This window comes from Lissotriton vulgaris, chromosome 7 (assembly GCF_964263255.1).
Source record: "Lissotriton vulgaris chromosome 7, aLisVul1.2, whole genome shotgun sequence".
NCBI classification, from domain to species: domain Eukaryota; kingdom Metazoa; phylum Chordata; class Amphibia; order Caudata; family Salamandridae; genus Lissotriton; species Lissotriton vulgaris.
In genome coordinates, this window is record NC_141695.1 from 1,097,202,814 (window position 1) to 1,097,227,330 (window position 24,517).

At 43.8% G+C, this 24,517-nt stretch overlaps 1 protein-coding gene across 5 annotated transcripts in view; it reads right to left on the bottom strand.

Annotated features, from left to right (window-relative positions):
• Positions 1-18,149: 18,149 nt before the first annotated feature.
• Positions 18,150-24,517, bottom strand: part of FNIP1 (folliculin interacting protein 1) — a 373,696-nt gene continuing 367,328 nt past the window's right edge. For all 5 annotated transcript variants that reach the window (XM_086931544.1, XM_086931546.1, XM_086931543.1 and 2 more), the window contains one exon: positions 18,150-22,910. In XM_086931544.1, coding sequence (XP_086787670.1) covers positions 22,832-22,910 — 79 coding nt within the window. In that variant the 3' untranslated portion in view covers positions 18,150-22,831. The remainder of the gene's footprint in view (positions 22,911-24,517) is intronic.

Here is a 24,517-nt window from a genome sequence, read left to right on the forward strand (position 1 = left end):
TCGAAATACATGATTGTTGTTTCAGGACAGAAGAAGAGACAAAAGGGAGAGTAGACTTACAGGACACTCCCCTTCCTGAATGTAATGATGCTTTATGGGTTGATGGTTCATGTTTCAAGTTGCCGAATGGTGATACGACTGCAGCATATGCTGTGACAACATTGTACACGATTGTAGAAACTGCACGTATCCCACACAATTCTGCACAAGCAGCCGAGTTAATTGCACTTACAAGAGCATGTGTGTTGGCAAAAGGAAAACGAGTGAATGTGTATACAGATAGCCAATACGCCTTTGGCGTGGCTCACAGTTTTGGACGATTGTGGCGTGAACGTGGGTTCCTGACGTCGCATGGTGCAAAGATCCAGCATGGTCAGCTAGTGAATGAGCTTCTTGAGTCACTGACCTTGCCACTACAAGTTGCGATTGTGAAATGCAGTGCACACAAAAAGATTCAAGATGATGTTGGTCGTGGGAATGCATTTGCAGACGAAGTTGCGAAAGAGACTGCAAGGAACATGATGAGTCGAATGTATGTTGCAGGTCCCGCGAGATGGATTTGCGATGTGGGTATGTGTGAAGACACGATTGAAAGTGTGAAGTCTATACAATCCGAGGCCACTGAGAAAGAGGTGAATGAATGGAGAGAAAGCAAGGGAAGATTGGATGCGAATGGTTGTTGGGTCGAATTGTCAGAGCATCAGAGATGGTTGTTACCCGATGCATACGTGCTTGCAGTGGTGACAATGGCTCACATCAGTGTGAAAGGGATCTGTAAGTTGTTGGCCCCAGTATGGCAGAATAGTGGCATCCCAAAATGTGCAGAGAATGTAGTCAAGAACTGTATGGTGTGTCTGAAGTACAATCCTGGTAGGGGAACCCCAACTCCAGCTGGTTATTTTGCGCCTCCAACGTATCCGTCCGAGGTTTTGCAGCTAGATTTCATCCACATGGAAAGGTGCAACAATCTGAAATATGTACTTGTTGTTGTTTGTGCCTTCTCCAGGTGGGTGGAAGCGTACCCCCTTAAGGGCAATACTGCCTTGTCCACAGCTAAAGCCCTTGTCAAGGAATTCTTCCCCAGGTTTGGTATGCCTAGAATGGTCTGGAGTGATAATGGGAGTGAATTTGTGGGACGAGTGATGAAGAGAGTGTATGAAAGTCTAGGCATACACCAAAGGTTTCATGCTGCAAATCACCCCCAATCAGCTGGATTAGTAGAATGCTACAATGGCACCCTAAAACTGAAATTAGCCAAGATCCAAGCCAGCACAGGTCTCAAATGGCCTGCCTTTGGCACTCCTATCTACCAGAATGACTGTCCATTCTAGACTGGGACTTAGCCCCCACGAAATTGTGTTTGGCCGCCCGGCCAACATATGGGGAGTACCAAGACCCAACAAACTCAGCGAGATAGAGCACCCTGTACTGCTTGACTATTTGCACAAATTGACAACTAAGTTGCGTGTTTTACACCAACAGGTCCACAGTTCCTCTCCGCCAGTATCTGATGATCCAGGCCACACCATTGAACCTGGCACCTGGATCCTGGCGAAAAACTTTCAGCGAACAAAGAACGAACAGACCAGGTGGACCGGGCCACACCTCGTCCTTCTTTCCACAAGATCAGCCGTTCGGCTGGAAGGAAAGAAGAACTGGATCCACGGGATCCATTGCAAACGGATCCCTCTGCCTCTGCCCTATGACCGGTGGGTCCAGGAGGGTGTTGCCAACTCAGAGACTCCGTCCCTCGTTTCTTACCTTTCAGTGATGCACGTTTGAAAGGAACTGCTACAGAAAAGGAGAGTGACAATATTCTGCAAGGATTTGTGCCACCGTCAATTCAGTTGGACACTACCGAACCTGAAGTCTTGTTTAAAGACCATACCGTGCCAGGAAAACAACGGTATAATCTGAGGCCAAGAAAAAACGAACTAATAGAAATGAACTAATAAAGTTTTCCTTTCCCCCAAGAACTATTTTTGGTTGTGCAGCTCTCTCATCTAGGATACTTGCTCATTTTTGATTTTCGAACGGCCATCCGGTTCTGCTGCTAGGGGCGCGGTTGCCACCGTCTTTGGAGTGCAGCTGGAGACGTTTAGGTCGACAGTTCTGGTTGGTCTAAGGGAATTACCCTGGGCTGAACAGAAGCACTCCTTAGCAGAATCAATCTCCCACTGCGGGCAGCAACTTATAGGATGGAGTTTCCAAAGATGGAGAGACCTGCCAGATCTGCGAACTTTGAAAAGAAAATATGCACAGTGATGGCAAGAAAACAATTTTTAATGGTATGCATTTTAATGTTGTGTAGCATAATGATGTTTTTGATCGGCTATACTCTATTCACTTTTCAAGTTACATTCGTACACAACACTCAGCCCACACCTCCTCCAACTGTTTCCCCACACTCCTTTCACCCTCTACCCGAACATGAGTCTGCCAGAAGATTAGAATTTGCAAATAACTCATTTGTTCAGCTCCTACACCAGCACCAGTCTGTAGTGAACACCACAAATTGTTGGGTATGTGGACTTATGCCACACACAGCAGATAGGGGTATACCGTAGTTTGTCCTGCCATTTGGCTACCATGGTTCTCTGTGGGCATTTCGAGCAATGTTCCTGTTTGCCCTCGAACCATATGTCCCAAGCAACAAGGCACTAGTGGCGGGAATTAGAAATATTAGTAGGGATGTCGACACATACAGAACGATTCCCAGAGATGAGTTGACACCTTATAGTAGATGGAATGTAACTCAGTATGGGATTTCCTTAGCTGAAAGCCAGAAAGCATAGAAATCCTCCCCCATCTGGATAGTACCCCATCAGGGTCACCTGTGTCTGCAGGGAAATGGCAAAAACCCTAGAGCTCAGTTGGGGAAGAGTGTCTGTACTGAGACTTACGTTTTCTCGTCTTAGACCTCCCCCTCATTTCTAGCAGCTAAGGGCACCTACTTCGTCTGCCATGACAAGGCATATACATGGTTGCCCCCTGACTTCTCGGGCACATGTTTTATCTCATTTCTGCTGCCACCCACCTACACGGCCGAGGCAGATTACCACCGGACAAGGACAGTTAGGGGTGTCGTGAGTAAAGACGACACTGCGGAACTGGAGTTTGGAGATTTCGCAAAAGGTTTTCTGCCGTTTTGGGGGCCTATGGTGAACAGCAGGAATATGCGCCAATTGACGAGGGAAGTTGAATCCGCCGTGACTGAAACAGCTGGTGCCCTTAGTAACTTGACTGCAGAGCTCCAGTCGGACCGCCTTATGACCTTTCAAAATAGGGTTGCCCTAGATGTCATACTTGCAGACCGTGGTGGGGTATGTAGAGTGATCCAATCCAGTTGCTGCATTTTCATCCCTGACAATGCTCCGACAGTATACCAGGCCATCTCCAAACTGCACAAGATCTCGGAGTCCATTCACGTGGACAAAGGAGACTGGTCCTTGCTGGGGTGGTTCTGGGAACTGATATCTGCCTGGGGATGGAAAATCCTGATATTCATTGGAATGGTCTTAGCCATCCTGTTTCTGTTCTGCCTGTGTGTGCAGTGCGCTCCTGCAATATGTGGCCTCTGTGCTACATCATGTGTAAGGAAGCCTGTGTCCAGGAATGAACTGAGCAACAGGATGATGCTACAGCAGCATCTTCACGACTTCATGAATACAGATTTGGACTCAGATTAGCATGAATTATTGCCTATAAAAGGGCAAAAGGAGGGTCTGTGGTTCTGAAAAGTTTGGACCCTGCTTTATAATATAGAGAAGCCCAACACTCGTGTCACAAAATATCATCATACCGTGACAAATTTGGTATCGGCAGACCGGTAATGATTTGGACATTATAACTGTGCATTTGCGTCACGATTAAATGACGAGAACACCCTTAAATCACACTTTATGTCTTGAACCCGCGAGCGCCATTTTGTGAGCGGCATCCATCTTGTGGTTGCCCTCATATAGTCAATTGACCAAGGCCGAATTCGAGCTGAAAGGACACGTCCACCTTTCCTGACTCCTCTCTGACCTGGGCGAGCTGCCTTCACTGCCTCCAGCCAAACCTTTTCGGGCAGTCCCCAACCCACTGGCCGAGCTAGATTAGCATCAAAGCACAACATGTCATAAACCATTCACTGCATACCAACCATGCTTATCATACGCACACCTGTCCCTGTTTTTTGTTTATGACTAGTTTTACGATGAGGAGGTGCCTGATTTTATTGGGGTTTCATCGATATCTGATGGGAGTTCTGGGCCTGGCTGGGTAATCCATCACGAACAGGACATACGAAATGTGGGTTTGCCATCATGACTTCGCTTTTTCATTGTTTTGGAAATATGTATATGACCATACTGTAAAGTAAAGAATTCTTGCCCACAGCTAATATTTTTGTATAAAAGGACAAGGCTGGTTCTGTAAAAACGAACAGTCTCCTGAGAATATACGACCCGTGCTGTTGTACTTCTAGGACGCTTGTTACTTGGTTGCAGCCAATAAAACTCGATCTTTGACATCACCTAGAAGACTCCGTGTTTCTGTGGTCCAGAACAGGAAGAACTTATGAGGTCTCTGGGTGTTGTTCCCCTGGCACCACCGGGTTCCTAAAAACCCGGCACCTCACATTGTCCATCTCCGCCAATAGGCAGTTCAAAAACATTTTATGAAAAATTTCCATACTTTTCAGGGTTTAATTACACTGATCCAGAAACGTTTTATTTCAAATTTGTTAAATAAGACAAGAATGAAAAACATGTTGACAAATACTAAATTGATTTATTCTGAAAAATTTTATGATAAAATGTCTACATTTGGTTTTGAGTTTTGGAAAAACAACATTGAAACAAAACCCATCTGGGGTACAAAAGAATGGCAGGTACAAGGTCTAGAAGCATTATTCAGAGCCTGCATGATCCCAGAACAAACACTATTCCTGAATGATACCATTCAACAACAAACATGTCTGGGTTTAGCCAAGATAAAAGATTTAAATAACCCGTCTATACCAAAGCCTAAGTCTGATAGAAACACTACTACAGATGAGGGGTTAGACGTGTCCTATATTTTAACACAAAACAGAACAATTCCTGATTGGAAAAAATGGTTGATCTGGCCCACAGACACAAATAACTGTCAAAATAGATTCCTGAACAAAATGCAGGGGTTCAAACAGAACAGGCCAGATCCTAGATATTTCCAGAGACAACATCCAGGGATAGTTACAACATATAGTGTAGGAAAACTATGCCTTGACTGGCTACAGAAATCCACACTTCCCGAAATTAAGCAACACTTAACTTTACTTAAAGAAGGTGCTGACTTGCGAGATTTCATAATGGGACCTCGCAAACAGCGTCAAAAACGTAGCATATACGCCTGTATATACGCAGCTTACAATGAAGCTTGGAAATTAAAACAAATTGAAACTGCAGAAAAAATACGAGAAATTGATCGTATTCATTTGGAGAAATCACTTTCTGTAGTGGACAATGGGTTAACGACTCTGTCCTCCAGAATATATTCACTGGACAGCATTCTATCATCTGCTATTGATATAATAGAGCAGGACATGCTAATGTTACAACATGGCCAGTACCAATTACGTTCTATTGTACAACTAGGCTGGACGTTGCAAAACCTGCGTTCAGGCTATGTGCCATGGCGTTTAATCAACTCAACGTCATTATTTTCTATCTTTAACCTTACTGATAAACAAATCAGTTTGGCACAAAAAGGAGCAGACTATACAATACTGAGCATTGAAAAACTTGAGAGATTACCATTGACAATGTCAGAAAGACCTGTCATTGAATGGATAATACATGGCACCATTACAATCCCGATAACTTTTCAGTTTCAATACTGCCAAAAATATATACCAGCAGGCCTGTATGAAAGGTTGGGTAAAGGATACATCCAATCAACCTGGAATTTACCTTATACACACAAATGTTACAGTGAAGGGAAAAAAAGTTATTTCTTAGTGGTAATAATTGTAAAAAAATCACTGAGCGGTACTCTCCTGTGTCAAGGTATTAACTTGCATGGTGCCTGCGAAGGTTCATCAAACAACCTTTCATGTCATCTGCAGGGCACCCCTACTACACAGATAGAGCCATTTTTCAGACAGCTATCCAACGGTAGCTACGTTCTAATAAGTGACCACAACTGCTGTGGCATGGTGCCAGGAAAAGCCTATCTCATAACTGTGACGTCCAGGGTCATTTGCTGTATGCAAGTATTGTATCCAAACAGCAATCCAGACATGGAGGCGGCAATATGGCCTTATGTGAATATCTCTTCTATTCGAATTGATACCTTAAGCAGAATGAAGTCTATTCTTTTACAGACAACTGTGCCTTTAACCTCGTCCAAAGAAACGTATGACCTGCAATTTGCAAGAACAGCGTCAGAGATACATAACCTATTATCGACAAATTGCCCCGTGCATTTCGTAGAAATGTTAAGTCAAATCTTAAACATGTCAGATACCAGTGGCATTGCACATGTATTTAAGACAATTTTTTCGGGACTGCTAACACCCATCGAAGCAGTCCTTGGCATCTTCCTGAATTTTGTGCATTCACTCTTCGGTGGCCTGCCTCTTATTTTGGGACTCGTAGCAGGAATTTTATTTTTGTTCCTTCTGCTCCGATATGGCAAGCCAAGTCACAGACAAAACTCTGGCTACGATGGAAGAAACGATCCTAGCAATACGATACCGAGAACGTATCACTACAGTCCTCGGATTGGCCCGGCTAAGAGATCTGAATACTACCTGGTTTCTTTCATTCAGACCAATTTGGCAAAATTGCATCTTACCTGTGCTTCGATGTCTGCTATGCGGAGAAAAATGCGTGTTGGACGTTTGTCTTACACTACCATCAGCAGCACCAATGGATATCGATGCTTTGCTTTGTCCTGTAACGACTCATGCAAACTGTTGTCCCCAGCGGCTACCTATTCTGATGACGGCATTCGTTGAGACTTCACCATTACGATTAGATGGCGGTGAGGTACGAGATGAAAGCGGCACCACACAGGTACAACCTTCTGTGAACATTGCTGATCCTGACATCGATGATGGCAATGCATCGCACATATGCACCATTTCCACCTTTTCGGAGTTGGCCCAACTTTCACCTACTGTTGTAGACGCATTTTTTGCCGGCCTATCAGAAGTAATGTTCTCCCCTAACAACGAGAATAATATTTGAAATAGCGAGCTCACAGCGTTCCCTGAACTCTGAATTCGGCCTTCAGTTTTGATAAACAGAACAAAAAAAAAAAGTGGAACTATTTTTTTCTCCCATCCCGAGAACGTAATTATTTTTCCCGAATTTCCAAAATATTTACAATTTTTTTGGCACATGGTACTCTGCTTAAAGTCGAACTATTCTTAGAGAACAGAACATCTATTTTTAGAGCCTCTAGAGACAATATTTTGAATCAGCCTCTAGCATATGTACATTCTTGTATAACTATGTGATGAAATGGTCTCAACCTTTTTTCTGTATTCAGAGCCATTTCATAAATGTAATTTTCGCAATTCATTCAGCCAATATTTATATTTGCATTTCCTGAATGATAACTCTGCTTGAAAGCGTACAGTATAATACTCATTTTCGTGTATCTATACCATTTCAAATGCATCCATTGTATTTTGGGGTGGGCAGGAAAATACATGCATACCTATATGTTTCTATATTGCTTAGTATTTAGTAATGATGGACATTATACGTGGAGTGGGTGTTGTGAATGTATCTAGGACCCTAATTAAATATTCCAGATTTATGCCCTTATTTGGTTATAATAAATCATGTCCTTATATAGGCATAAGAGTCATAGCCATATTTAGTCATAGCCCATGCAGCCCAAATACGGCAAGGCTACTTCCTTAGAATCCTAGAGAGCACAACGAGTTCTTTCAACAAACCAAACCTCCAGCAACCTGGGAATTCCCCTTGCCTTTGTTTTGATTTGTCATAGAATTCCTGCGAGCACTAAAAGAATGGCCCGTTCTTAGTGACATCATTTATTGACATCTTATGTCCACCCTTACGTCAAACACGGCACCTTCCAGGTATAAATATACCAACACTTGCCTTAAGCAACAAACGGTGGTGTGGGGCAGAGCGGCTATCTACTTATCCGAAGCCCAACTGATGCGAGAGCCGAAGGAAGCCGTCCCTCCCTTTGACACACCGGGAAAAAAGCTGCCTTTTCTCACGCCGAGACATCCAGCTCCGGTGTTTCCAGTCACCCTTGTGGGTTACTGGGAGATCGAGTCCTGAGAACGAGATACAAGACCTCCTTCATTCTATAACCAAGGTACGGAGCTGATTCAAACCTTAAAGAGAATTCTTGATTCAGATTCTTGGCAAAAAACCCAACTTAACTTAAAACTACAACTTACTTACTCCTTCCCACGTATAAGGCTTAGGTCAGGTACACTGGGGTAGGTGTATCTTAGAAGCACCAGTTGAGTTTGTTAATCAATGTTTTTATGTATGTAAATATTTTATCCGTTTTAAAGTATCTTATGGCTAGGAAACCATATCAATGCTTTTACAGTATTATTTCATAATACTCCTTTTACTGTACGCACTTTACTTCATGATACGTATTGCAATTGTGGCAATTCATTTCTCTTGCATGAGAAAGAAGATTGCTCAATAAAATAACACCTTTTATTGAAAACGCCCGTCTCTCTATTTCTCTGCACCCTGGTGAAATTAAGCATGCACGATTGACTGAGTGAAATAGCTGTCTATTGTTTTCACACGACTCTGGAGATTTACTCCTTATTCTGGGGGAGCAAAGTTGCCATGTTATATGGTTGTCAGAAGCTAAACCCTTCTTGTCTAAATCAGGGAAGTTAACCCCTCCCTATTCATTCGAGAAAGTTTCTAGTGACCTCTGAGCTAGCTGGCAAAACGAATTAAGTCTAACATAGTAAGTAGAGACCCAGATTACCTCAGTCCTACGTCTACACTGCTGTTTATGTTATTCCAATGCGCAGAGCCTATTGGGAATATAGGAACTACACTACAAAACTATAGGGAGGAACATTGAGTCCTCTGTGCAGAGGTACACAGGGGACCCCTGCGGTACGACTCAGCATTTATCGCTGTGAGATGTCTTTGCAGTCAGAGCAAGGCTCAGCCAGCGACATGTGGCGAAGTCACACCTAATCTCGTTTCATGGACTCATCTGTATTCACACTGTACTCATTAGGTACATGTTTTTTTTTTCTTTGTTCTCCCCATTTACCTAAACTCCTCGTTTTAGAAATATATCACCAATAACAGCACAATATTGCTTTTCTCAATATACAAGTCATAACTGTTCAACAGAGTTTCAGTAACTTATATTGCATAACTACTCACCAAGCTACTAAAACTTACAACAAAAAACAGCTTATTATTAATCGCTTAGGTGAAACCTATTGCATTTACCAATGCTTGTTGCTTTAGGTGCCGTTAGTGAATAACAATTGTTTGCCAGGTGGAGGTAAGGACTACTAATTTAACTTTGTAAACGTACGCCAGTTGTTTCTATAATGTATGTAGCATCCAGGTTTCTATTGCACTTGTGGAGAAGGCATGAACAATTTCAATAACTGAACTTAAATCTGAAACAGATTCTCCTCATCATGCACAAGCACACTACACAATTTCTTAATTCATAAGTGTTAGCGCACTGTCTAAAGAACAAGTTACTTACCTTCGATAACGATTTATCTGTTAGAAACATTAGTTAGTTTTAGATTCCTTACCTTAGAATTACCCTGAGGCGTCAGACTGGATCTGGAAAGTATTTCCGTCAGCAGTACCTCTGCGCGTTGTTTGGCTCCGCGGAAGTCGTTGGCATCGGGATGATGTCATGGTAGCTACATAGATGCCACCCTTGCGTGCTGACATCAGTTCTGTATACAACTTTTCGTGCCAGAAACGCAGAGCCATGCAAGACACTGACCACTGGTGCACAAAACTAGGGCCCTGAAAGGATAACCTTAAACCTAGAAATCAGTTCCAAGAACGGGGAGGATGGGTGGAGCGGTAAGGAATCTTTAACTAACTAAAGTTTCTTTCAGATAAATCGTTACCGAAGTTAAGTAACTTGTTCATCTGAAAGAAACACGTTAGCTATAGATTCCTTACCTTAGAATAGATACCCCAGCAATACCAACCCCGTAGGTGGGTCTGCGAACCAAGATCACACCAGAAAGTCCTGGAGAACAGAACGGCCAAAGAAGCCATCTCTCCGGTCTTGACCGTCAAGACAATAGTGTTTTGTAATAGTGTGCAACGAAGCCCATGTAGCTGCCTGACAGATGTCATTCAGAGGAAAGCCTCGTCTCAGAGCAGTAGTTGCTGCCGTCGCCCTGGTGGAATGAGCACGCAGCCCCACTGGAGGCTCCTTCTTTGCCAAAGAATAGCAGATTTTTATACACAAAACGACCCATCGGGAGATAGTCTGCTTGTGTATGGCCCGACCTTTCTTAGCGCCCATGTACCCAACAAAGAGCTGGTCATCCACTAGGAACTGTTTTGGTGCGATCCAGATGAAAGGAAAGCGCACGTTTGGGTCCAGACGGTGGAGCCTCTCTTTCTCTTTCGAAAGATGTGGAGGCGGAAAGAAGGTGGGTATTGATGGTCTGCCCGATGTGAAAGGCAGTGACAACCTTAGGCAGGAAGGATGGAAGAGTCCTGAGGACAACTTTGTCCGAATGCACAGATAGAAAAGGATATGCGAAAGAAACAATTGATTGAATGCTGGACAATGCAGACATTCACCCCCAGTCATAAGGATGTGGGTTAAATCAATCATTCTTTTGGTCACCACACCACCCCAGTTTGGACCCATCCATATGCAAATCAGTCTTGACCCTGTTCCTTGTGGGAACACTCCAGCCCGAACTGTCAAGCCAGGTCCTCCCTGGTCCGGAAAAAAGCATCCTGGGAACGGTTTCAGGGCATCACCCTTCATCAGCCAGGCTAGCATGAATCCAGTGGTGTAGTGAGCACGGGACCCATGTCTGGGCATGCCGTTCCCACTTAGGGCGACATATGCAAAAGAAACAATGGATGGAATGCTGGACAATGCAAACATTTACCCCCAGTCACAAGGATCTGGGTTAAATCCATCATATTTCGGGCAGGACTGTTCCCATTTGGCGCAGGGTCAATACTGATTTGAATATGGCTGGGTCCAAACTGGAATGGTACGTTGAGCAAAAAAACGATGGTTGCAGGCCTAGATCTCTGTACTGGGGTGACTGTATGACATTTTTCTGCATTCTGTCCATCAATTGTTCTTTTTGCATTTGTCACCCAGAGTCGGAAAGGTATGTCCAGACGTGGGTCCTGTGCTCTCCATGCCACTGGAGTCAAGCTATCGTGGATAAGGGCTGAAAGCCCGAAACCGGTCCTAGGATGCTTGTTTCCAGTCCAGAGAGGACCTGTCCTGGCAGTTCGGGCTGGACTGTTCCCATTGGGCGCAGGGTCAAGACTGATTTGCATATAGCTAGGTCCAAACTGGAATTGCACGGTGAGCAAAAAAGATGACAGATTTAGGCCCAGATATCTGCACTGGGGTGAATGTATGACATTGTTCTGCAATCTGTCCATCAATAGTTCTTTTTACAGATAGAAAAGGAGGCTTTGAAGAAAGAGCCTGGAGCTCACTCACTCGTCTGGCAGATGTGAGGGCCACCAGGAATGCAGTTTTGAGAATTGAAAGCCTCAAAGGACAGTTGTGAGATCGGCTCAAAGGGGGCACACTTTAAATAAGTTAAAACCAGGTTCAAGTCCTACTGAGGGAGAAAGGAAGGAAATAGGAGGAAAGAGAGGAGTTATGCCTTTCAAGAAACAATTTACCACTGGGGACTTGAAAAGGGAAGGTTCATCTGGAAGCCTAAGGAAGGCCGAGATGGCCGAGAGATAGCCCTTGATAATGACCAGAGCAGAGCCCTGCTGGGCCAAAGAAAGGAGAACAAGAGGACCTCTGCAAGAGGGGCAGAAAGAGGATCCACAGCCTTGACTGTACAGCATGCCACAAATTTGTTCCACCGACATGCGTATACCGTCTTAGTGGAGGGATGCCTGGCTGCCAAGATTACATCGCAATCTTCGGGAGGCAGTTCGAATGACATCAACTGTCGCCGCTCAATCTCCACGCAAGGAGGTGGAGGCTGGACAGATTTGGGTGGAGGACCGTCCCCTGTTGCTGTAACAGAAGATCTTCCCAAAGAGGCAGACAGGTTGGAGGATCGATGGCCATGTTGAGCAGCTCGGGATACCAGACTATTCGTGCCCAGTCAGGAGCCGCAAGAATGACTTGGGCACAAGTGGTATAGGCGGAAAGGCGTACAACAGACTGCAATTCCTCTCGCAACGAACAGCGTCGCCGAGCGAGTGCCGCCTTGGAAATTCCAACGTGCAGAATTGCTGACATTGCAAGTTTTCTTTGGTGACAAATAGATCTAACCGAGGCTATCACCACTGTCAAAAGAGACCTTGCACCACCTCCGAGTGAAGACGCCATTCGTGATCTATCATGCATCTGCGGCTGAGTTAGTCGGCCCTGGCGTTCAGTGAATCCGCCAGGTGTTGACCCGCAGGGATATGTCCTGGTGTTCCAGCCATGTCCAGAGGCAGAGGGCCTCCTGACAAAGTGTCCACGACCCCACCCAGTTTGTTGCAGTACCACATGGCGGTGGTGTTGTCCGTGAACACCTGCACTACTCTTCCCCAGAGAGGAAAGGAATGCTTCGAGTTCCATACGAATCGCCCAGAGCTCCTGAAGGTTGATAAGGAGCCTGGACTCTGTCCCGAGACCAGAGGCCTCGGATTTCCACCTCTCCCATGTGGCCACCCCATCCCAGAAGCGATGTGTCCATCACCACTGTGTGTTTTGGTTGGGGAAGGGAGAGGGATCTGCCATTGACCCAATTCTGGTCCGTGAGCCATCACTACAGTTGTCGTGCAACTCCGAGAACTGAATGCAATCGGACAGATTCCCTGGATGCTGCGCCCACTGGAACTTCAGGTCCCACTGCAGAGCCCGCATATGCCTCCTGGCATGATCGACCAGTAGGATGCAGGAGGCCATGAGGCCCAGCAGCCTCAGGGTCAGTGTGACCAAAACCCGAGATAGAGGTTGAAAGATTGGAATCAGAGCCCGAAGATCCTGAACTCGCTGTTCAGGAGGATAGACCCGAAACCACGCGGTGTCCAGAACTGCTCTGATGAAGAGGAGCTTCTGAGAGGGAGTCATGTGTGACTTCGGCACATTGATGGAGAACCACAGCGAATGCAGGTGGTCAGCCGTAGTCTGGAGGTGGGTGACAACTGCCCGGGGCGAGTCCGCCTTCAACAACCAGTCATCAAGATAGGGGAAGACTGAAACCCCTGATCTGCGCAGATGAGTCGAGACCACCACCATCACTTTCGTGATCACCCAAGGGGCACTGGTAAGGCCAAAGGGGAACACTGCAAACTGAAAATGCTTGTGGCCTGCCATGAACCTCAGGTAACGCTGGTGGACTGGCAGGAAGGGGATGTGAAAATAAGCATCCTGCAAGTTCAACGCTACCATGCAGTCTTCCGGGTCGAGGGCAGACAAGACCTGAGCAAGCGTCAACATCTTGAACTTCTCCTTCCGGAGGAAGCGGTTGACGTTCCTGAGATCCATGATAGGACGCAGGCCCCTGTCCTTCTTGGGAACCAGAAAGTAGTGAGAATAACAACCACGACCTACTTCTGGAACAAACGCGCTTGTTGGCTCCCTTGGCCAAGAGAGCTGTAACTTCCTGCTGGAGAAGGGCCAGATAATCCCACAACATGCGGTGGTACTGTAGTGGAATGGCTGGAGGGTAAGCCTCGAAAGAGAGGGAGTAGACCCTTCGGACTATCTGCAAAATCCCCCTGTCCGACGTGATGGTGTACCAGTGGGCGAGGTGATGGCGAATCGTGCCGCCCACTGGTATTTGATGGCCTGAAATGTCGGACTAGGAAGGTTAGGAGGCTGTTGCAGAGGGGGGGTTGGTAGACTGGCCTGCCCGCTGGCCCCCGGAACAACGACGGTTGTTCCCACATCACCAGCCGCGCGAAGGTTGGGTAACTTGCTGCGGCCTGTGGCTCTGGGTGGGATGTGTGCGGGGCATCCCCTTCCGTAGCCACGAAAGGGGCAAAAAGCGCACTGCGCAGGGCGGCTGGAGAGGCTCAAGGACTTAGCCGTAGCTCGTGAGTCCTTGAAACGCTCTAAAGCATTGTCAGCTTTGTCGCCGAAAAGGCGACGGCCTTCAAAGGGCATGTCCATGAGGGTATTCTGGACATCCCCAGAAAAGCCAGTTGATCTCATCCAGGCTTAGCATTAAAGAGCTACCAATGTAGAAATCACCCTACCCAGAGAATCGGCGGTATCCAGCCACAACGGATGGTAAACTTAGCTGCATCCCTCCCGGTGGCAATAGCCTGGGGAGAGCACTGTACGGGCCTTCTCCAGACACTGAGGCAGCACCTGCGCATCCGAGCCCCACACAGAGTGGGAATTACAGCTCAACAGACATGTGGTGTTTACCAACCCCAGTCCAAAGCAGGCGGAAGAGAAAATCTTCTTTCCAAGATGATCCAGGTTCTTGGATTCCCTTTCCAATAGACATCTGGTTTGTACTGACAGTAGTCCAAAGCTGGCGGAAGAGAAAATCTTCTTTCCAAGATGATCCAGCTTCTTGGATTCCCTTTCCGGTGGAGCAGTAGGGAATGCGCTTTCGGAAGTAGAGGCTTGGACCTCCAAGTTCTCAGGGGTGGGGTGTTGGGAAAGGAAAGTGGGGTTGCCCAGACCCAGGCAGTGGCGTCAGGCAATCGTCCTATCCACGGGAGCCTCAGTGTTGGGCCTGGACCAGGTGCCCAAAAGGACGTCAGTAAGGGCCTCATTGAACGGAAGCAGAGTCTCTAAAGAGCTCGCATGCGGCTGAAGCACCTCTGTCAGGAGGTTAGTCCTGACTGCCACGGTAGGGAGTTCGAGGTTGAGAGACTTGGCCGCCCTACGCAACAGCACTGTGTACGAGGCTACCTCCTTCGTAGCCACGGTAGGAGGAGACAACATGCCAAGGTCAGGGGAGGTGTTCAGACCACGGACATCCCCACTTGCTCTCTCCAGTTCTGTTCACTGTCCAACTGGTCAGTCGGAGAGTCACCTGACCCCGCTCAGTCCTCCTCTTCATCCTCTGACTTTCAATCTAGTCGAAAAGAGACCCAGGAGTGAACAGGGGCACAAAAACCCCTCTCAATGCCGGATCAGACTTCGGCTGACGCCGGTCCAGCTCCGTGTCCACATTAGGATGGAGCCCGGGGTCGACGCCAGCCGGGGGGCCGACTGGTGTCGTATGCAGAAGTGGTGTTAGAGGAAGCGGCGCCGGTGGAGGCGTAATCAGGTGAACCGGCGCCGATCAGGAACCAGGCCTGAATCCAAGGTGGGTCTGCGACGCAGGGTCTGGAGCCGTCGGCGAAGGCCTCGGCCCCCCAACTGAGTCCGCAGGGCACGAAGGCGCGCCGGCGGGTTCGGGCCTCCCAAATATGGCATGCATCATCTCGAATGCACGAAGCTGGACGGAAGTCGCTCCGGGTCCCGGGAAGGGGGGGAAATGCAGAGTTGACTCTTCGGGCTCCGCACGCGGAGCCGCGGGAAGGGCACCACCCACATCCCTCGTCAGGTCGGCCGACTGACAAGGAGAATTCGAAGAACGATGATGCTGTTTCGACTTCTCCTTATGCTTCAACTTCCCGACCCAGAGTGCAAAGACTTCGATGACTTGGATGAATGGTGGTGGCTCCGCGACCGGTCCCTCGACCTCCCTAGTGACCTTGTGGTCGTGGTCGAGCTCCAGGCAAAAGAGACACACGCGGTGCGGATCAGTCACCAACATCAGTCAGTTACAGAAACTGCATGCCCTGAAGCCGGGCATCCTTCGTGCACCAGGAGTCGAAGGACTCAAAAAAGTCGACAAAAGTCGAGAAAAAGTCAGTCAAAAAAGTGACTGGAGGTACTGCTCTCTCCGGATCTGCGCTGGCTAGCGCAGAAAAAGAAATTACTGACATCAGCGCATGACGGCGGCATCTAAGTAGCTACTGCAACGTCATACCAGCGACACGACGCCAACAACAAACGCAGAGCCAACCGACGCCACCTTCCGACGCGCAGAAGTACTGCGGACGAAAAAATTTCCTGGACCAAGTCTGACGCCTGGGGGTAATTCTAAGGTAAGGAATCTATAACTAACGTGTTTCTTTAAGATCAGAATAATTATGTATTTTTAATTCTGTATGACACTGCACACTGTTGTGATTTATGCTATACTTGGAGTGATTGGTTATTTCTGGAATTCATATCTAGATACAGAGCGTACTGCTCTCAATCTGTTCTTGTAATTGAGAAACAAACCACAAAAAATACAGGCTGACGCTTCTATATTTTTAGGTCCAACCTACTAGACATTGCAAACAATGTCCTGTGCACACGTATTGATTCAAATTTGGTTCTCAAATGAGAGCCCAATAGTACTTGGTAAGAGTTCAATATATGAGATCAGAGACCTGTATCGTGGAGTGTACATATATTTAATGGTTCAGTATTGATCAGTACATATGAGAAAAAATAGGCTTTTTGTTCTCTATCTTAGCAGGGGCTGTTTTCTGCTGGGTTTGTTCCCCTGAACTGTTGCACCGTACCAATTCTATCAACACAGACCACCCACGTATCAGGCTCCCGCTGAGCGCCATTTCTTCCCGACTCCCATCCAAACCCTTTCTTGCCTTTGAACTAGACAATGGAGCTGTCTGTTTGGGAAAGACCTATTGTAGGTATGTGGGGGCTTGCAGCCTGCCCGTTGCTTACACATTGGTTGGTTTTACTGTCACTCATTTGACTATTTCTTATACGATGACTTGCCTTGTTCATCCTGTGTCTGTCACTCCCCTAGAGCATTGCCAATTAACGTGTGTCCTTCCACTGCTCACGGTTAGAAAAAACTTTTTTCTTTTGTTGTAAACACTCACCCCCCCTCCGTATGTGTTTGCCTTTGTATGCTTCTCCCCATGTGCTGATTTCTCTCTCCATGTGCTTCTTCCCCAGCTCCACATTTCTCACTCTCGCCAGTTTGCTTTCCCCCACCCTTCACTTGCACCCTCCATGTTGCTTTCTAATAGCCTCCCCTGTGTTTTTTAACTCCACCTGCGCCCAAGCGTTGCTTTGTTCCTGTCCCCTGTTCCCCCACTTTGCTTCCATCCGAGTGTTGCTACCTGCCACCGGCTTTAAAAAAAATAAAAATAAAAAAAAGTCAACCCAACTCGGACTGGTAAATAAAAGGAAAAAAAGGGCATATGCCATTAATGTAATTTTGTCATTACATCCCAAAAAGGTCTCTTGGTTATGCCATTGCTAGTTTTTTGTGCTGCACCTCTAATATCAACTCATAGTGGTAAGTACTTCTTGCTACCATATTCAAACACTTCGCTTATTTTCAAAAATCCACCACCTTATCTGTAGGTTTACAATAATTACTAACCTATACCAACTTATCCATTTATATTTTGGTTGAGGACCAATATTATGCATTCTTGAAGCACTGTGGAATACGTTTGAAAGTTTGTAATTGTACACTTGTGACACCTTCTGCATACAATTAGAAACCACTACATCCATCAATGATTACTTAAACAGTGGCCCCCAATGCAGAGGGCAAAGCAAAATTTTTATAGTTTCAGAGCAAATATTTTCATACTGGATATCAAAATAAGCTATGACATACACAATAAAGATATTTAATCCCTCACGGCTGCGTTCCATTATTGTTACAGAAAATGTACTTTTTCAGTGAGGCTCATTTTATCTATGCTTTGAATACTACTTTAGCACACAGTGTAGATTAACTTCACTTGCACAGTTTGACAGGGATAGCACCAAAAACACAGATTGTACAACAATCATCAAGAGAGAAAAAACAATGTGTCACATGATCTCCAGATTTCTGAAATAGACTGTGATTTTGTTTGGGCAAAAACAATCAATGAACAAAACCGTCACACTGCATTTTTAAATATCGCATCCGGAAAGTAGGCAAAAATGAACAGCAAAAAGGTAACTGAGAGACTGCAGTCTGTATTTATTGCACAAAATTCCCCAAAAATTGAGAATGATTATTACAATACAGTGCACATCTTGGAAAATATTTACAAAGCAAGTATAGAACAGCTATGTACATGTATCCAGCATTTTACACATAATGCCATCTGAATAATTTAAACAAAGCAAAAATAGATATAAAACATCTGCACATACGGAGGAAAAATATCGGTCATACATTTATTTACTTGCATATTTTTTGTTTGATATCCCAATGTTTGCAGATTGCAAAACCAGGAAGCCCCCGACTGTATGCTCTAAAAAAAATTATTTTTTTGTCTGGCAATCATGAAAGCAGATTTAGTAAACTGTAAATTAGCAACAGTACATGTGTTTACACGCTGACAAATTATGAAAATGTCAAAACTAATCTGTTAAAAAATACACTCTTTTTGTTATGAATTTGTAAAGGTGCTACTGCTGTACATTTATTTACAGACACAGGATGCTTATGAAAAAACACGTGTGTTGCAACAGCAACCAATTATTTTGACAGTATGCATGATGATTCTAAACAATTCTGTTTATTTGATTGGCCACCTTGCACCGATGGGCAATCTAACAATGCGCTATTCATCACATTACAGCGCAAAGATTTTCCTTGCATAAAAGTAAAAGAAACACGCGTCTTGGGTCCCTGTGCAGCGCAAAGTTCTTAAACTGCCCACCTATGAATGGATGTTTGCCTATGTGATTGAGTATATGTATCAGAATATTTGTTGTATATCCGTCCCCTTTATGTCTTCAAATACACTAAATATCTGTGTTTGAAGCTGACAGGAAGACTAAGAAAGGTCATACATAGGAAGTCTGTGAAGACACACAAATGGACAGTAATTATTTTAAAACAGGTCTAGAACTTTCAGAAACCATAAATGAAAAGATGCAATATTTTTTGAACGATTTTATGTTTGTTCATGTTTGAGGGTATAAATATATGGGGCTACTTATCAAAGTGTGATTTACCAACAATACAGAAGAGTCTTTACTATAAAGGAGAAAACAAATATATACAAAAGTCAAAACTGTATATTTAAGTGCTGCGTTACAAAAATAGTTTTCTTTTATATATTTTAATACATTATTTCTTTGTGAAGATGAGGTTTTGCTAATGAACTTGCAAAAAGAGTACACATGAATTTGAAAATGTACAAGTAGTAATTGTTTTTAGTTTTTATAAATCCTAGATTTTCTTTTTGCAGAGACGGCGATACTGAAAGTGAAAACACAAGGAACAATAGTTTGGAAGATGATCACAGAAACAAGGAAATACAACATAAACAAGGTTAAGTGAAACCTCTCAATATAAATAGGTATGATAGAGAGAACACAATGTCCTCAGTGATGTGCTGGTGAGAAATAGCCTCAGACTTTATAAAGTCTGTGGTAGTGCAACAGCCAGGTAATTCTGGCATTATTATAATTATTGCTAGGTTGGACAAAGAAAACGCCTCTAAGAGCTCTTCATGAGCCTACACATTAAAATGTATTTTTGAAAGAATGTATTGTTCAGGTTTAAATGAAGAATGAGGAAAGAGGTGCTGCACATGACTGTTTAAACCATCTAATACATCCCTGTACATATCTTAGTTAACAATGGCTTTTGTACGCAATCAAGTAAGGTGCAAAAGTTCTGGAAACATTTACACTAAGGGACATCTATATCGAGCTTGATGGCTGCAGGATATGTTTATGCAATTTATTTTTCTATTAAAAGTTTAGTTACGATCCCCCCATTTTTGTTTCAACATTGACTACTGACTGACCGTATCAGGAAAGGTGCATGTACGTTAGTTATATTGACGAATGAGGGGGAAACCATTTTACAGGTGAATGATGAGCAAATACTGTACTCATCCAGAATAGATGGACTGAAATCTAATCTGATTTGCCAAAATGCCATAACATCCTCAACAACTGTATATATATATCATACAGCCATTATGCCAATTTGAATTAAAGTTGAAGTTGCTTTTCTACTTTGCGGGAAAATCTGCAGATTGCATTAAGATCAGGGAGTTTACTACCCAATCGTGCAAAGTTGTATCTTGTTAGTGTACCAAGATATTCACAGTGATGGGAGGAAAGATAAACCACATGGCTCTCATCATGTCGAAATTCAAATTTAAAACACCACTCATTAACAATTCCAAATCCCACAAACACGCATGAGCAACAAGTGTAGCCATATTGTTATTAAAATTTTAGAGTGCAGGGGGAGGATCATAAATGGCACATACAAAGGCTTTAGAACCCATAAACAAAGGAATCCACTGTGAATGGAAGATTACATTTCATGCCTGGTCCTGCAGTAAGAGAAATTACATGTAGTACTAATAATGAAAGCCAAGAAGTTGTATCAAAGCAAGAAAACTTCATGTTTGAGCATGCACTATTAAACAACATAAATTATGCAGCTCACGGTCATTACGTACACATGGATAGCTCAGTGGATAAGCTCTTATACAGGACTTTGGGAATCATGCTTTACTTACAAATATTTCTGATAAGGACTGATGGTCATGCCTAGAACACTGAATGCTCACAAAATTAGAGGAATTATATGTGCATAACTCACAACTAGTAGGTAAACAGACGTGAAAAGAAAGTGCATCACACATGGTGATGCTAATCTAACCAGCTAAACACAATGACCAGACAAGCTTGCTAGGAAAAAACAAATTCGAACACATCTTGTTCTTGCTTTTAGCTGTCCAGCCACACCTCTGATAAGGGGTGGCAAGTCCTGCCTAATATTAAAATTAAATTTAGTAGATTTTTATCACATGACTTTGAATGATCAAGAGTTGGAATATTTAAGGTAGAGCTGAAGTCTAAATAGTGTCCAATCTGTTTCGCAGGTAATGAAAAGCATTACTAGAGAAGACTTCCACTATTTATCCATATTTAATTTCCATGTATGTATATAAACTGTATACAGCATCAAGAAAATTCCCTCTTGATGCTGGTCATCTTGCATCTGAATGAAGAGCTGAATCGGAAAGGCAACGTTTGAACACACCAGTTTTAAAAAGGTTTCTAAAATCAGATCAGATTCATAGCACTTACAGGCCATCTAAAATCCAGAATGTTAACAATGAGTGCTAAAGGAGCCTGAACCAAGGTCCATTTGCTGCACCCCTCCAGAAAAGCATTCTATTATCGGTTTTATTTAGGAACTAGCAACCTTAACTCCAGCTTGCAATCTGCCGTCCAATTGTCTTGCATGCTGCGTGGTCTAAATAAATAACAGGAGATAAAGGTAATTTCTGTATGCTGTTTTTGTTACAGCAGATCCTTCCAGCACTTTTAAAAGAGGAGAAATTTGACAAAATTCACGAAGGTTAACTAGAAACAAACATACAAAAAGAAGCCAAATAAAAACACTAGAGACAAGATGTCAAAATAGATTGAGGTAGTACAGACAGGTGACAACATCTGTTGACAGCCAACTACATTACCAAAGACATATTCCACATGGACGGTATTTGTACAAAATGCTTCTGGCAGCTCCTTGCCAATGGGTTTGTTCATCACATATAGTGACCAGGATAGAAATACCACACTTATTTCTTGCTGATGAACACAAGACTTTGTTTGGAAAACATGGAAACTGCTTTACAATTTAGTAGCATTATGATTTTCATTTTAGGTATAATTGTGACATCAGTACACAAGGCTGTGAAATTGAACATAAAGCCATCATTTTGCAGCAACTCTTCAGAAAATACAAATCTATTTTCTCCAAGAATGAATACAAATGGATTTGCTCTGAGACACTGACAATTAAGATACTTTTTAAAGATATGATGAGTTGTACTTATGAAATATTTAACAAAATTGCCAAGCTTTCAGTCTGCTTTTGACCCTTTTGATTTAAAATATATTTGTTTCCCTTTTGCACACTGTTCGTTGATAGACTGTCCCAGGTCATTTAGCAGCTGAAGGCATCAAACAAATTATTTTATGACAATACATTATTTAGTTTTAATCAGCAAAGTGTAAAATCCTATGTACAACAAACTTTTCATAACCAAGAGAATTGTTCGGATGTCGGAAAAAAACAACCTGTTGTGACCTTCCAACCTCCAAAACAAACAAAAAGCAAAGTCACCTGCAGTGTTGAAATCAAATATAAAAATTGAGCAGCTCGGAAAACAGAACATGAGCGTCTAGTTGTTCAATTCATATTTACTAGCCGGGGTTATGTCAAGATATTACTAAAAATGATTGGATTCTTCACTAAACATTGCCCTACTAGCAAATGTTGAAAGGCAGTCCAATAGCTCATCAACTGACAGGTGTTTATCATGAGTTGAGTGGCGCCGGAGCCCAGAAGTGTGAGCAACAAGCCATATATGGCTGTATTTTAGTACGCTACTTGGGACATGGTGCCAGTCTTCCTTGCTTGAACTAGGGTCCATGGCAGACACTGTCGTCCATATTGTACAATCATCAATATGATGCTTTGTCGAGGGATCTTAAAAAAATAATTTTCCAGATGTGCAAAAAAATTTTTTGTATGTACACGTGAATTTGCCAGTTAAAATCCTTCGGCTAAGGAGTTGAGTTCTGCAGGATTTGCATCATCTTCCTCATTTACTTTTCAACAAACACAGTCTATTTTTCTGCGGAGTGGCATTTAAAGTAGTATCTGAGCAACATATGGAGAGTGAGTGCTTGCAACAGCTGCTAATAATGGTAGATCGTTGGATTCAATTCTAAAAAGCAAACATAACAAAACAAAAGATTATTGCCAGCCACGTGATGATATGAATTCAATATGCAATACTAATACAATGATGACATTAAAAGGCAGTACATTCCCATTTGGTAGGCAGTTCCCATGTTCTAAAATAGAAGTGTCTCCGAAAGCATATGAAAATTACTGGAGGCGTTTATGAACTTTTTTGTTAATGCACAGGGCGACAAACAAGAACTTGCTTCAAAAGTCTCTCCCCTGTTATCAACCTGTGGCAGAGTCATGACAGCTTCAAAGAATGATGTTTAACCACACACAGGTGCATCTGGTCCCACTATAGAAGGCCCAACGAGGGCTGTGCAACACTCTAGCTCTCCGCCCACTAACCATTTGGGACTTGTAACGTGAATAAACCTTACTCTTTGGCAGTACTTCAGTTTAGACCTTTCTGAATGCCTTCAATCAAATTAAAAACCAGCTACCTAAAAAGTAAAGTTATTATGTTCTATTTTAAGGATGAAAACCAGCAGCATCTTCTTCCAACTATTCGACTTTGCTATTTTTCGCACCCTAAAAGAATGACATTTTTTCATTTTAGGCTGTTTGACGGGCCCTTATCAGAGATCTATTGAAAAGCAACTTTTTTTTAATAACTTATTTTTATTTATTTTCTACAATAAAAAACATAGCTGGCAAGCCTGAACAACAACTCGTATATTCACCTGGGCACCTCTGGTATTCCCTTAGATCGGGAAGACATGTTTACATTCTCCTCTATCTTTTAGTATGGAGGAGGCCTACTCCTCTGCCACAATTATCCACCACCTAGCCGGGTCCCAGCTATATGGAGGTACAGTATGGCTGCACCCAAGAAGATATGCCTATTCAGCCACATCGAAAAAATCTTGAGCCCCTAACCTCCTTCCCCCTGCTTAGGAGTGTTAGTAATGGAGTTAATAATACGGAAGTGGGGTTTATGGACTGAAGTGATCAAGACCAACAGGGAGACTGCAGACAAGGAGTGATTGTGAACACGAATTTACTACATGATTTTGAGTTTAACTCTTTGGTCTCCGGAGGTCAACAAAGTACAGCTGCAGCCCAGCTCATCAGATAAAAGGTGGCAGAAGTTTGGAAGGGTCTGCTTTGACTGTCGCCAACTCCCTGGCTTAACCATCTGAAGAGAACTACTTTGCATACACCTTGATGAAACCACCTGTAATGGCATGGCCACATGATCATTTCTTGGATGTTGAGCTTTTAGGTATTCCTTACTCATTGTACTCTTTGAAGGCTAAACTTCATCTAGTCTTGAGTGTAAAATTGTGTTTCTCAAACACCTGGATTAAGTACTCTCACCTCCATGCGGCCACAAATGTAACTTCATAGTCCAGCAAAGGCTCCATCATAAATGAAATACTCTGCACTTTCATTAAGATCTAGGATTGTGGTAATCTGTCCAGAACAAAATCCTTTTTAGGTTTCGCCTGTCGAAAGCTGCGCAAGCAGCGTTTCGCGCAGGGGGAAATCTTTTGTCTAGAGTATGTGTGTGTAGTTCGCCCCTCTGTTCCATTGGCTAGCTCCATAAATGGAGGCTAGCGATTGGAACAGAGATCTGTCAGTCAA